This window comes from Ammodytes marinus (genome assembly GCF_949987685.1).
Source record: "Ammodytes marinus genome assembly, chromosome: 4".
Taxonomy (NCBI): domain Eukaryota; kingdom Metazoa; phylum Chordata; class Actinopteri; order Uranoscopiformes; family Ammodytidae; genus Ammodytes; species Ammodytes marinus.
This window is the reverse complement of record NC_137233.1, coordinates 3,043,753-3,057,669: the sequence shown is the minus strand read 5'-3', so window position 1 is coordinate 3,057,669 and position 13,917 is coordinate 3,043,753. Positions and strand designations below refer to the sequence as shown.

The window sequence follows — 13,917 nt, the reverse complement described above, 5'->3', positions numbered from 1 at the left end:
TGTAAAAAAAAGAAATAGTAGTATGGGAGAACGGGGTAATCTGAGCCACTTTTTACATTTGCTCCCCTCTAAGCGAGCTAAAATGATTTATCACTCAAATTTACACATTTCCCTTTAATTCAGGATGTTTCCTAGAAATGGGCATTAGCAGAAATTTTTCAAGACAAAGGGCAGTGAAAATATAATTGTTTTAAAAAAAGTTGTCATGAGGCTCACTTTACCCCAGCTGTGGGGTAAACTGATCCACTTACTTTTTCCACTCTGAAACTACCATAACAACACATATTGTAACAGTAAGAATCCTGAAAGCTAGCCACACATTCCAGAACTAATGTCGGACTAGTAAAATAATGATGGGGTTTGGTCAATTAAGCAAAGCAAATTTTCTAAACACTTGAAAGTAACTCTGAACAAAATCAAATACAACATATTATAATTCAAAAAAGGTCCTCTTTTTCAGGGCCATGGGGAAATGAGAGGGGCTTGAAAACATATATCTCACATGACCACAAATGTTTTCCGTTGCCTAGATACAGGGGGTGGCTCACATTACCCGATGCCTCAGATTCCCCCGTTCTCCCCTATAATGTCATTTTTTTAATTTTATTTTTTTATATAATTATTTTTATTAGATTTTTTTTTATCAACAAGCAAAAACACAAAACAACAACAGACAAGAAATGTTTTTTTTTTTTATGTTTTTTTTTTTTATTTTTTAAAGGCGCATTAATCAACAATGAGCACCATGTAAGCACATCATGTAAATGTGCAAAAAGTAGCCATACAGGCTCATTCTCCATCTGTAGTCCCTGGCAGGTTGACAGCTTAAAAGAAAACATTAAAAAAACTACAAATACCATGATGTTATACAGTATTGAAATTTAACACGTTTTTGGTTCAGAAATTTACTTAGAAAGTTATCGGCAAGTTACAAAACGTTCAGCTTTTAATACATTTTTAAATATTTTGTTTGGTCAGTTATTAGCCTACATTTCAAGCTGCTACAATGTTAACTAAACTGTACATGGCTTCACTTATTATAAACCAGGCTGATTGATATGCACTTTTGTCGGGCAAAGCAGGATCCATTTGTTTGACTAAAAATGGTCCTTCCTGAAAAATGTAGTTGATCTATTTCTTAGAGCACAAAACATACACAGGCGCAAGACACAGTTTGCTTGTCTGTTTACTAAGACTAGCATGTAGCTATCAGCACTGCAGCAAGCGCCAATGTTATACACACACACACACACACACTGACTGACAGACAGACACACACACTGATTGACAGACAGACACACAGACAGACACACACAGACGCACACACACACAGACAGACACACACAAACACACTCTCTCTCTGACAGACAGTAAGGCAGGCACACACACACACACACACACACACACACACATGGCACACACACACACACACACACACACACATGGCGCACACACACACACCTACACACACACACACACACACACACACACACTCACTCACACACAGACACACACACAAACACACACACACGCTTGAATGAGAGACTTTGATGACGGTATATGTTGTTGCAAGTGACCCTTCGTTTGTATAAAGAAAAACAAGCTTAATTCCCTGGTACAATTTTTTACATTTTGTTGATTGTTTTCATTCTATCATTGAATCATCATATTTTTCTACGGATCTGTTTTTGTACGTCTGTGTCTGTTTGTATGTTGATCAATTTTTAATTTTTAATTTTATTTTTTTTACTATGGAAAAGGGGTAGGATTAAATACGTGTATACTTCTTCCTGCTCCTTTTCAGGCATATCTCAGAAATACAGATAATTTGTTTTCTTTTATTTTTTATTTTTTTGTGAAAACATAATTTTTGTTTATTGTATTTCCATGCTTTTAATTTTGTTTTGTATGTTTGATATGTCTGAAATAAATTGAATCAAAATCACACTCTGAATCACTCTTTACGTTGTCTGTGTTATAAGTGAAATGTGAGAAATAAAGTTTGGAGAAAATAATGTGATTTCTTGTCATTTTTTGCTTCCCTCAATAAGGTGGGGCGACTGTGGCTCAGGTGGTAGAGCTGGTCGGCCAATGATCGAAGGGTTGGCGGTTCGATCCCCGCACTGCCACCTGTGTCATGGTTGTTGTGTCCTTGGGCAAGACACTTCACCCACCTTGCCTCGTGTGAATGTCGATAATAAGCCTGCTATCGGTGTATGAATTTGTGTGTGAATGGGAACAGGTCTCCCTTGAAAAAAGAGTCTCCGGTCTCAATGGGATTTACCTGGAGAAATAAAGGTTAAAAAAAAATAGAACATATAAATAAATAGAGGGTCAATTGTATTAGGCTGGACACTGCAGGTGAATTGGGTAACACATGTTTAACTTGTATATATCATCATGAAACTTTGCCAGTTGATTACTGACATTAAAACAATTATTTTTTATATTACAATTTTTTCATAAATTGTTGAACAAATATTCACATTTTTGTTTTTGTGCATTTTCATCTAAAAAATAAATAATCTAGATGTTGGATAAAGCGAGAGTTAAAATCTTTATGTAATTGAAAAAAAATACAGTTTTTGGATACTGCCTTTTTTCATCCTATACATCAATACATTCTAGACTATTTGATCAATCGATCTCTCGAATATAAATAAAGGTTAAATTAAATGTAGGCCTACTCTATAAAAACCGTTTGTCATGTTTTTAAGAAAATATTGTATCATAAATCAGACAATTAACAACATATGAACGAATCCTTCAGTAATAACCTTGAGAACAGTGCTAAGAATGATTATGGAAAGTTTAGTGAATACAAGTGCTTTAGAAGTTGAGATTTTTGGGTCTAAACAAATGTTAAGATAATGGCTGTTAAAGATGGTTGTAGGCCATGAAAAATAAATATACAAATGCAAATAGGCAAAGTGTAGTCAAATAAACACCTAAATGTACATTTTGGACCTTTGATTTCTACTAGTATGAAAAAATATATTATGGAAGCAAAATAAACAATACCTCAAAATGAACCAGTGCTTGAAAAAAAATATTTTTATTGCTTGCAGTGTCTCGCCTGTAAAAAACGAAGTGAATTGTATTCAGGCATAACCACGGTCGTCTAAAACGCTTTGCACCACGGGTCTTTCGAGCTAATGTTTGTTAGCTATCTTAGCTTGTCGGTGCGCAGTCAGCAGCGGTGGTGTTTGCCCCAGAATGAGTCCGTAAAGATGTCAGGTTTGTACAAATGTTTTAATAGTTATCGGGTCATTAACAGCCAAATCTTAATAAATAACTTCAATACAAGTCACTCCCGATAGCTATATGTCACTATTTAATCCGGTTGGGACACAAATACTGGCTAAATCTTTTGTTTTTGAAGCTAACGGTCGCTAACTAGCCGTTATTAGCAGTTATTTTGTCCACGTAGAACATTATCAATTCAGAATTTTCCCTTTATAACTTATAAAACGGGACATATACATCCTCAATATGTCCAAATATCTTTCGAAAAATTCAACAGACTTATTTTGAGCCCTACTTTTTTCAACTGGCCCGTTCTTACCGCCCCTCTGCGATACATTTAGCACAGTTTTTAAATGTTAATATAACTTGAATACACGCGGTTTTGTCTTTGTTTTGTTAAGCCAAAATAATAAGCATTAAAATGGGGCTCTAGTATGTGTTAATGTGATGTCCCATGACGTATTTTCTTCCTCTTACAAGCATACTAACATTAACTTTGTAGAATTTTTTTTGATGTGTCTTTATGTCCAAACAATGGGAAAGGAATTTATATTTTTGTATTTCTTAAGCAATTAGCAATATAATACAAATAGTCAATAACTTACCTTAGTACAGGGTTAATGCTGGTCCTTATACAAGCATTTAAACCATACAGTTACATTTCTAAACGTTATTTTGTCATGTCTAAAAGTGTCAAAGTTGCCAGGCACTGCAATTGTCTTTTGTAACCTTGCACATTTATATACCAAATATAAACATGAAACGGGTGTTAAATAGAAATCTGAATGGTCTTAAATGTAACTTATTGAAGCCTACAGAAACCATATAAGTAAAAAAAACTATAATTGTAATTTTATTTAACATGTATAAAGGCGCAGGCAGACACAGACACACACTTATACATCAGGTCGGCAATCAGGCCACGCCCCCTTTGGGGGGAAAACATTGAACAGCGCTCCATCCACTTTGTATTGAAGGAGACCTGTCTTCTGCAAACAAACTTAATTAAAATTTAATCAAACATCCATTTAAGAAAAAAACGTTACTTTCTTGAAAGCCACGACTCTTGTTTGTCTATATGAGCTGTTTTTGTGAAAAATAATTGAGTAGTTTTCAATATTGAGGTGTTTTTCTCCGGTCGGACCGGGTCGGACCCATCGTGGGGGAAACCGTTGAAAACCGTTCCATTCACTTTGTATTGAAAAGACCTGTCTTCTGCAAACAAACTTAATTAAAACGTAATCGAACATCCATTTAACAAGAAAACGTTACTTTCTTTAAAGCCACGACTCTTGTCTGTCCATACGAGCTGTTTTTGTGAAAAATTATTGAGTAATTTTCAATATTGAGGTGTTTTTTCCCGTCCGTGAGGTTAGCTATGGTTAGCCTACAGCAGAAGGCTAACATTAGCCTAGCATTCAGCATACATTAGTTAAGAGTTTTGTCTCGATATTGAAAATTGCTCAATACTTTTTCACCAAAACAGCTCGTATAGACAGACAAGTGCCGTGACTTTAAAGAAAGTAACGTGTATTTGTGAAAGGCATGTCGTATTACGTTTTTATTAAGTTTGTTTGCCGAATACGGGTGTCATTCAATACAAAGTGAATGGAGCGCTGTGTATTGTTTTCCCCCCAAAGGGGGCGTGGTCACGAGAGTTCCGTCCAGATGACGTATTGCCGACCTGATGTATGTTACTCATTCACGTAACATCTCTCACGTTATCCCGACTAACCGGAATTTCAGCTCAGATGAATTAGTTAATTTCATGTACTTCTATATTATTGCATTGTTAAGAGGAGCCTTAGGCCAAAGAAATGCATTGACCACAACTGCTGATGTAATTAATGAGCACATGGATGACAAATAAACACCCTTCAATCTGTAGTTTAACCAGTGAAGAATTTCCCTCCAAAGCGAATACATATTTCAGTCTTATTCAAATCCATGTGTGTGAGGCCTCGGCTATTTTTAGCTTTTCAAAGGTTAAATATAATGTTTATGCAAATGTTTCATGCAAGTCACATGGATCATGACATTAAAGTGATAGGTTCACCAGTGGAGGGTAACTCTAATGTTGTGAGGGGTTTGTGTAAAAATGCAAAATACATTTTAAGTCTATTTTGTTTTACTTATTTAAAGGTGCAGTGTGTAATATGACATCATCAAGAAAGTTCTACAAAGTTCTAGAATGCAACGCTCCCTGGGTAACCCCACCCCTTTCGAATAATAACAGAAGCTACAGTGGCCTTCAAGGACAAGAACAATTAAAAAATTTAAACAATGCACCTGATGACATTCCAACTATGACACTTTTAAGATGGCGGCACTAGGCCTTGGTCCAAAATATGCAGAAATATGGACATATATAAGACCCTTTCTAGGGAAAAAAAAAATAATGTTTTCAGCTATTATGCACTAAATTAAATGTACTTATGGATATTATAATTACTTTCTACAAAATCTGCTAGGAAATAAAACCCAAAATTCTACACGCTGCAGGTTTAAATATCATAGAGCTGAATGAAATGTTATCTTATTTCTTTTTAGCGGTAAAACAGTGACAAACATTTGCTAGTTCAAGCTAGTTGCTGCTTTTCTCCGTTTAATGTGATTGTAAATCGATCATAACAAAATTGTAAAGGACATTTTCCCCTTTTTTTTCAAGCACCTAATAGATCCAACTGTTAAACCTTCAAAATAAAAGTCAGATTTAAACATTTTAACTGATTAATACACTCAATTGTCATTTATTTGTTCTGTTTTGTGTTGGTGGAATGTATGACCTTTTGTGTACCGTAATTTTCGGACTATAAGCCGTGACTTTTTCCCCATTTTTCGACCCTGTTATTACACAGCACAGTATATGTTCTGTAGCTACTAGCTGCTATTGCTCTAAATGTTAACACTTGAATACGTTATGCAAATATGCAACTTCTTTGTTGAAATGTTAATAAATGGGAGCTTCCTCAAGCAGCCATCTCTTTCCCGATAATCCCCTCTGTGCACGAACTCTTACATATGGTAATTAAACATTAGAACACCTGCGGCTTATAGTCCAGTGCGGCTTATAGTGCGGAAAGTACGGTAATAATAATGGAAAAAAAAAACTAATTTCTCTTTTGCTTTCAAAAAAGTGAGAGTTGATACACAGCCTAGGCTCTGTAAACTGTAAACAAAGAAGAAATGTCAAACCGTAACACTTTCCCCTAATGTCTCTCTTTCTCTCTCTAGGTTTGACCTGACTACATCTACACCTGCCCCTCCAATCCATCACCCCAAATCAGTCTTCTTGGAGGCCTACAATCCCCCACTCCCTCACCATCCATTTTACCTTCAAAACAGCTTTAAAACCATCCCAGGACCACCTAAATCCCCCCCCCTAACACACTCCCACACACCCCACAGTCACTATGTATTGCCTACAGTGGCTGCTACCGGTCCTGCTCATCCCCAAGCCGTTGAACCCAGCGCTCTGGTTCAACCACTCCATGTTTATGGGCTTCTATCTGCTCAGTTTTCTGCTGGAGCGAAAGCCCTGCACCATCTGCGCGCTGGTTTTCCTCGCCGCGCTCTTCCTCATCTGCTACAGCTGCTGGGGAAACTGTTTCCTGTATCACTGCACGGATACCGCCCTGCCGGACTCCGCGCACGACCCAAATATAGTCGGGACCTAGGATGAGCGAGGTGGAAAAACGGCCGAAAAAATGGGTTTTTCGAAGTTCAAAAATGGGTATTTTTGGGGTCGAATAGGTGATGGAGATGGAATTGCAATGCTGTAAGAAATAAGAATGGACTGTTTCACTTTGGGACTTTTTGGGGGAAGATTCGGGAGAGTGGGAATTAAAGGCTGGATAAATGCTGTAGAAGGAGAATCGTGAAAAAAACTGCAAAAGCGAAAGATTGATTGTTTTGTTTTTTTGCCAAATGGGGAAAATGTGGAAGAGGAGAGAGAGAGGCTGTGTAGCCGCGCTGTAAAGAGAAAATGACTGTACGGTGGAGTGTTAGGGCCTTGTTGAGAGAGAAATAATAATAATAAAAATGATCAATAATGAGGAGGATACATTTGTGATTTTACAAGAAAAAAACGTCATAACGATTATACTTGCGAAATATAAAGAAACTGGTTCTCGAATTATTACAACGATATTTCGAGAGGAAAAATCAGAATTTTAGCAGAGAAAAAAATCATACTTTTTTAAGGGAATTAAGAAATAAGTCATGTAAAACTCTGTAAAAGACTTTAATTTAGTAATTTAAAGAGAATAAAAGTCTTAATATTTTGAGAATTAAGTTTCAGGCTGTTATTTTAGGGAAGACATTTTGACTATTCCTCTGCATTAAAAAAAAACTTTAAAGCTCTAGCCTACTTCTTTCACAACTAAGGAACATACTTTATCTATTTGCATATCGGAACCACTTCGGTTATCATAAATTGCTGTCTATTGTGTGTAGCACTGCCCGACCGACACCTGATTACCAGTTATCCTGAATTGGGTATTTTTTTCTTCTCGTAAATATACAACTTTATCCTCTTAAAATTGCGACTTTATTTCATACTAATACAACAACAAAAATAAAAAAAAATCTCAATTTGATATCATTTTTTCCCCTGGACTTGGCTCTAATGCTCATGTGTTTGTCTGACTTGAATTTCAAGATGTTTGGAGGAGAGGTGATGTTATGTACCAACAGTTATGGGACAAAGGAAACTTTAAGACTTTAAAAACGCTACCGGACGGGACGTGTGTGTGTGTGTTCTAACTTTGGTGTCGACGGAAGAAAGATCTCAACTTTCAAGTATTTCAATCCATCAATCAAATGAGAAAATAAAGACTTGGGACAATACACACTCCACATAAAGTGACGTCATACTTAAAATGGCCGCTGTTTAGTGTTTTCAGTATTGCATTCTGGTTCTAAGTTGTTTTTTGAACGTTCAACATTTCTCAAGAAGATGCGCCACTTTCACTTTCTTTCCCCCCCCCCCAAAAAAAAATGGCGGATCCAGGTCGTATTTTATTTTTAAGAAAAATGGGAAAAAATGTCTCGACTTCTGAAAAAAAAACTGCCAAAATTCACACCAACCCCCGACAGATTTCTTGCAAACAGATTTTTTTTTTTGGAATGTTCCGCCATGCTTTCTTCTCCGGTTTGTCTCTGTGTATGTTTACAGTTCAAATGCCTCCAGTGTTAACGGATATTTCGGCATCTTGATATTATTTTTCCCAACTCAAGTTTTTCTAAAGAAGAAAGGAATGGACTGCCAGACCAAAACGTGAACAATTCTCGACAAGGAGTTTCATACAGACACACTGGACAATCATAGACTATGCTGTGAATAACTCATAATTTTGACACACATACACACTGACACACACACACACACACACACACACACACACACCTAGGGAAGAGGTGTTATGCTGAAAAAACTGTCCTGTCATATATTATGCCTGGTCTCTCCTCATCCCAACACACGCACACACACACACCATATTTTCTTTAATACTTATTTGCTGTTTTGTTTTTCGCTGTTGGTTTTTCTTGTGCATGGGTTGCCAGTTTTGTTTTGTTTTTTTCAACTGTTAATTTCACACACACATTTGAATTAAAACAAAATGCTGAACATTTCCAAAGGGTAGAATAATCTGTGTGTGTGTGTGTGTGCGCGTGCATGTGTGTGTGTATAGCAGCGAATAATGTTGCAATTTTTCAGTTTTTAATGAAATAAAAAGCCGATAATTTTAAAAACTTGCCAATAATTTCATGACATATCTGAACCAATAACGTAAGAATTTTTTGCCCTTAATGTAATAAGTTCAAACAATACGCTGGTGCTATAAAACACTTAAAAAAATACTCATACCCGCTTTAAGTTTGATTAATTGGCTATTAATTATCACATTTCTATGATACTTATAGCCTTACTATTGCAACCAGCTAATAATGTAACAACTCTTTACATTATGGGCAAAAAGTCAATGCGTTAGTGGTTAAGAAATTGTATTGTTCCTGCTTTTTATTGCATTAAAGGTGCTCCGAGGAACTTTTCAGTTTGTGTTAATTCTAGCGCCCCCTTTGGTACAAAAGCGGTAGTGTTTTTTTTTACTACGCCAGCTGTTGTTCCTGGGTGAGCGTATACCCCATGACAAAGGCATTAAGAAAAACTATATAAAAACAGCATTCTTTGCACTGATGGTCTCGTTTGCTGTTACATGTAATTTATGATCATCAGAGGAAAAATTAGACTGTTTCAGAAATATTTTAAAAGTTCCTCGTAGCAACATAACTGAAAAATGTTCACATTATTTGCTGCATTGTGTGTTAAGGGTGTGTGTATGAGAGGAGATTTGTGTCATGTGTGATATATGTTTGTTTGTGTGTGTGTGTGTGTGTGTGTGTGTGATCATGACAAGCTGTGTAAAAATGTAGCGACACTACTCAAGGACACATATCAGCAGAAGATGGGTCGGTATTTACAGAAGCAATACAGAGACGGTTCATAAGAATTCTCCCAGACAATAACAAGGCTTTTATTGTGAAATTATTATGGCTACGTTTCCTTGTGTATTCTCTGCTGTAAGTGTTGAGCTGTCACACAGGCGAGGGTGGACGTGTGTGTGTGTGTGTGTGTGTGTGTGTGTGTGTGTGTGTGTGGCCTCCTGTTGCAGTGCTGAACATGCTCACTGCTACGTTATTGCTTTTGGTTTTAAGTTAAATAAAGTTTTTTCCTCCAAAGTGTCAAGCTGTGTGGAAGTTACTGTTATGTCAAGCGTTAAAGCCGGGGTATATGATTTCTGATTGGTCGAAGTTAACATGAGCTGTACACTTTGACCAATCAGAGCGAGGCTCCGATTCTCTGTTCTTATTGGCTGTTGGGACTGTCCATTCACTTTGGCACGACTTTATTGGTGTAGAGCAGGGGTGTCCAAACTTTTTTCACTGAGGGCCACATAGCCTACAGAAAAATCTACGAAGGGCCGGGCCACTTGGCAAAAATAACACATATATCAGGACATGTAGCTGCTCTGATGCTTAGTTTCATAGTGTCTTCATAGTGTATAAATTGTAATCCTTCTTCACAGCAACACTTTCCTTGCAAATTAAACAGACACATTTCCCCTCAGAGCCGGCCCAATCCTTCAAGGGGCCCAAGCAGAATTTGATTAGGGGGCCCTCTCCAAATCATTGATTGCACCTTGAGAGTAAAATTAAGAGGCTTAATCTGAAGAATTTTGTGTGAAAAAATTATTTGGAGACACTGTGTCAGATGAATTAGAAGCTATTGGAGAAGGACACATGGATTTTCCATAATAATATTAATTTAAAATAAAATATTATGCAGGGTCCTCTGGGATGGGCTTGGTGCTCTTTTTCTTTTATGGGACATATTTCTCTGTAATATAAATGAATGCATTTAAATTATTTAAAAACTAAAAGGGCCATATTACATTATATTTTTAAAATGGGCCACGGGCCAATCAATCAGTTTTGACACCCCTGCACTAGTGGGTTAAAAAAAAAAATTGAAAAATTAAAAATCGGCCGCGGGCCAATTAAAAGCCGTCCGAGGGCCGCAAATGGCCCACGGGCCGTAGTTTGGACACCCCTGGTGTAGAGCGTGTCAGGGAGGGACCATAGGGGAGGGACCAAAGAGAACAAGTGGAGCGGTTGAGGTATTTGGATGTTAAATGTTTGACACTCAAAAGTTCCTCATAGACCCCTCCCTTCAAATGTGCCTCCGCCAATGTTTAAACAAAACCTACGCCCTTGCCCGTGAGGTTTTAAGTTCATGCTTGTCAATTCAAAACATGATTTTAACATGGGATCTCTTAACTATAAGTCATAAGTAAGAATATTTTAAGATAGAAAATGTGTTAAATAAGTCTTTAAGTGTATCTAACTGCTATTTTTTTTAAGATAATTTTTTGGGCATTTTTTACTTCATTTGGAGAGAGAGAGAGAGATTTTGTTTTAACATGGGAGCATTGGTATGTTGAGGATTTTAAGCCTTAACTATGAGTCATAGAATATTTAAAGATAAGAAGACGATCTCACTGAGTCTTCTTCAGTGTATTTATTTGACTAAAAACGTCCGTAAACACAATGCAGACATTCTCTGAGCTCCAACTTCTTCTGACTCCAAGAATTCTGTCTTTTCTGCCCCAAAAAAAACTAAATAAATATCTCACTGACATCTTGTATTCTTCCCATGACATTGTATTGACCTCACAAACATTCCTTAAATACTCTGACTCAGACCACGGCCCAAAGGATAAATAAATTAAAATGAAATAAATCTTCAAGCTGCAGTTCACTATATCAGCCAGCAGGGGGTAGCATCGGTCCTGTGCTTCAGTTATACACACTTTAAACTAAGGACACCAAACAACAAAGACCCATTCATTTTAATAGGCCTCCATGAAAGCAGAAGAAAATCAGTTCATAAAAAAAGAGAAATGGGTTGCGTTCCGAATCTCATACTCTTTCTTTTTTCTATTCTACATACTACATCCGACGATAAAAAGAATCTAGTTAGGATGCAGTAGGCATACTATTGGGACATACTTTTCTCTCTTATTTCATCATAACATTGCGCCTTGATCTTGCCTCTTGCTTTTATATCCGTCGCATCCCCGTTTGTTTTCATATGGAGGCTTCGTCGATGTTACGTCACTTCACGTGCGCACTGGATTGTGGGTCAGAATCGGCCAAATAGGATGCACTTTTCAACACTAACAATCTTGGCCGCATGAAGTAGGACATCCGGGTACTTCTAACCATCCTAAATCTGGCCACAAGAATCGGGACATCCTAAATCTTTTTTCTACATACTATATAGTAGAAAGTATGCGATTCGGAACGCAACCATGGTTTCATCTCAAGGGGTTATCCTAATAAAATCATTTGAATAATATATTCCTTTTAGTGATTTGGCATTAATTTTATTACTTGTAAAATAGCTAATGACTTGACACTGATTTATTTAAAGGGACATGTGTGGTCTCTGTAAACGTGCTTTTTCTAGCCACGGGGGCCCCTTTGTTTACATACCAGTTTACAGAGCCTAGGACCGTGGACGTGTATTATTAACACAGTACATGTGTGTCCGTCCATAACAATGTGACCATACACAACATTACAAAGCAGTTTAACACACTGTAGCACTGTGATATTTTCTTTTTGCATTCATGTAACTTTCCTTGATTATAAAGCACTTTAAATACCTAGTTGCTGGTTGCTGTAAAAGGCTATACAAATACACACACACACACAAACACACACACACACACACACACACGCACACACTCACACACACACACACACACACAGTGAATTCATTAACCACGAGTCACGCTTTAGTGTTTTGCATATTTATTATTATTTACACTATAATTTTTCTTATATAGTTTTACCACAAAGTTCTTCATAAAGCAGTAAATAAAGACTGCTCATATTATACATCCCTTCAGTATCGTTTCCTTCCTTCAAACTAAATCAATAACGAACATACTGTGTGTGTCTCTCATGACAACGCACTTACATCCGCCCATTACACCCAGTAACTGCACCCATAACATTAACAGATAAAACACTCTTAAAGCCATAGTGCATAACTTTTTTTATCTATTTGAATGTTGGTTACTTTCAAGCCATTTGCCAAACTAGTTGACACAAACTCGATTAAGCCTATCATCAGCTCCACAAAACTCTCTGTATTTCTCAGTGTGGCAGCGTTTACAAACTGGTGTCCCCCCCCTCCCCCTCCTCCCTGACACTGGTGCAGGAGCTCGGAAAAAAAATCCAAAGAAGAGCCCAATAAATGTTTCAGTTGTTGATTCTACTGCTAAGAAAAAAACCTGGACGTACAGCAGAAGGTATAAAATCCATGAGCCATCACTGAAGGCTTTACCTCACGTAGATGCACCGACAGTGTTGTTGTATATAAAGTTACGCTCTATAGCTTTAAGTGCTCTTTGGCTGCCTTACAATTCTACTATACTCCTTTGGTGTCCCTGAATGTCACAGCTCCTTCATATTCCTTCTATTAAAGGCACAGTGTGAAGAATGTATTGGCATTTTTATGTTCTAAATAGTGATAATAGTATAATAATTTGAAATTAAAAGTAGTTTTTTTATAACATCATAATGAGCCCTTTAATGTCTTTATATATGACACTAGATGATGCTTTATTACACACTGTACCTTTAATTAAATCGACGTGAACACAAGAATAAATGTACATTTGTTCTTTATTCCCCAAAAAGTCGATTGATTTTGGAAAATCTAAAATAATCTTAACGCTTTGAACAATAGCATCTTAGCAGGTTAAATAAACAATATAAAACGTCCTTCTTATTATTACAAACATAATTCACCCCAAAAAATAATATTCAGAATCCCGGTAAAGTCAACAAATCAGAAATCCATCCGGAGAAAAATACTGGAGTCGCCATCTTTAGATATTCAACGATTTAGAGTCTTTTGGTTTTTGTGTAAAGTCTCTCACTCAGTTCATTCAAGGTGGAGTGTGTGTGTGTGTGTGTGTGTGTGTGTGTGTGTGTGTGTGTGTGTGTGTGTGTGTGTGTGTGTCTGTGTGTGTGTGTGTGTGTGTGTGTGTAATAACGTCACAAGTCAGTGATTCTTGAGAACGCTTGTTGTCAAAA

General features: G+C 36.9%; 1 protein-coding gene across 2 annotated transcripts; it reads left to right on the top strand.

Annotated features, from left to right (window-relative positions):
• Positions 1–3,174: 3,174 nt before the first annotated feature.
• blcap (bladder cancer associated protein) lies at positions 3,175–9,990 on the top strand. Of its 2 annotated transcripts, XR_013844815.1 has the most exons (3): positions 3,175–3,237; positions 6,481–7,479; positions 7,511–9,990. XR_013844815.1 is itself a non-coding variant. In XM_080025380.1 (2 exons), exon 2 carries the CDS (start codon positions 6,660–6,662, stop codon positions 6,921–6,923), a length of 264 nt encoding a protein of 87 aa, XP_079881506.1. In that variant the 5' UTR covers positions 3,175–3,237; positions 6,481–6,659; the 3' UTR covers positions 6,924–9,990. The 2 variants fall into 2 exon arrangements, 1 of the variants encoding a protein (XP_079881506.1); XM_080025380.1 differs by having other exon boundaries at positions 6,481–9,990.
• The last annotated feature ends 3,927 nt before the right edge of the window (positions 9,991–13,917 follow it).

What these genes read in the sequence shown, in the direction of transcription:
- blcap (XM_080025380.1), top strand. Translation starts at nt 6,660, where the DNA reads ATGTATTGCCTACAGTGGCTGCTACCGGTCCTGCTCATCCCCAAGCCG.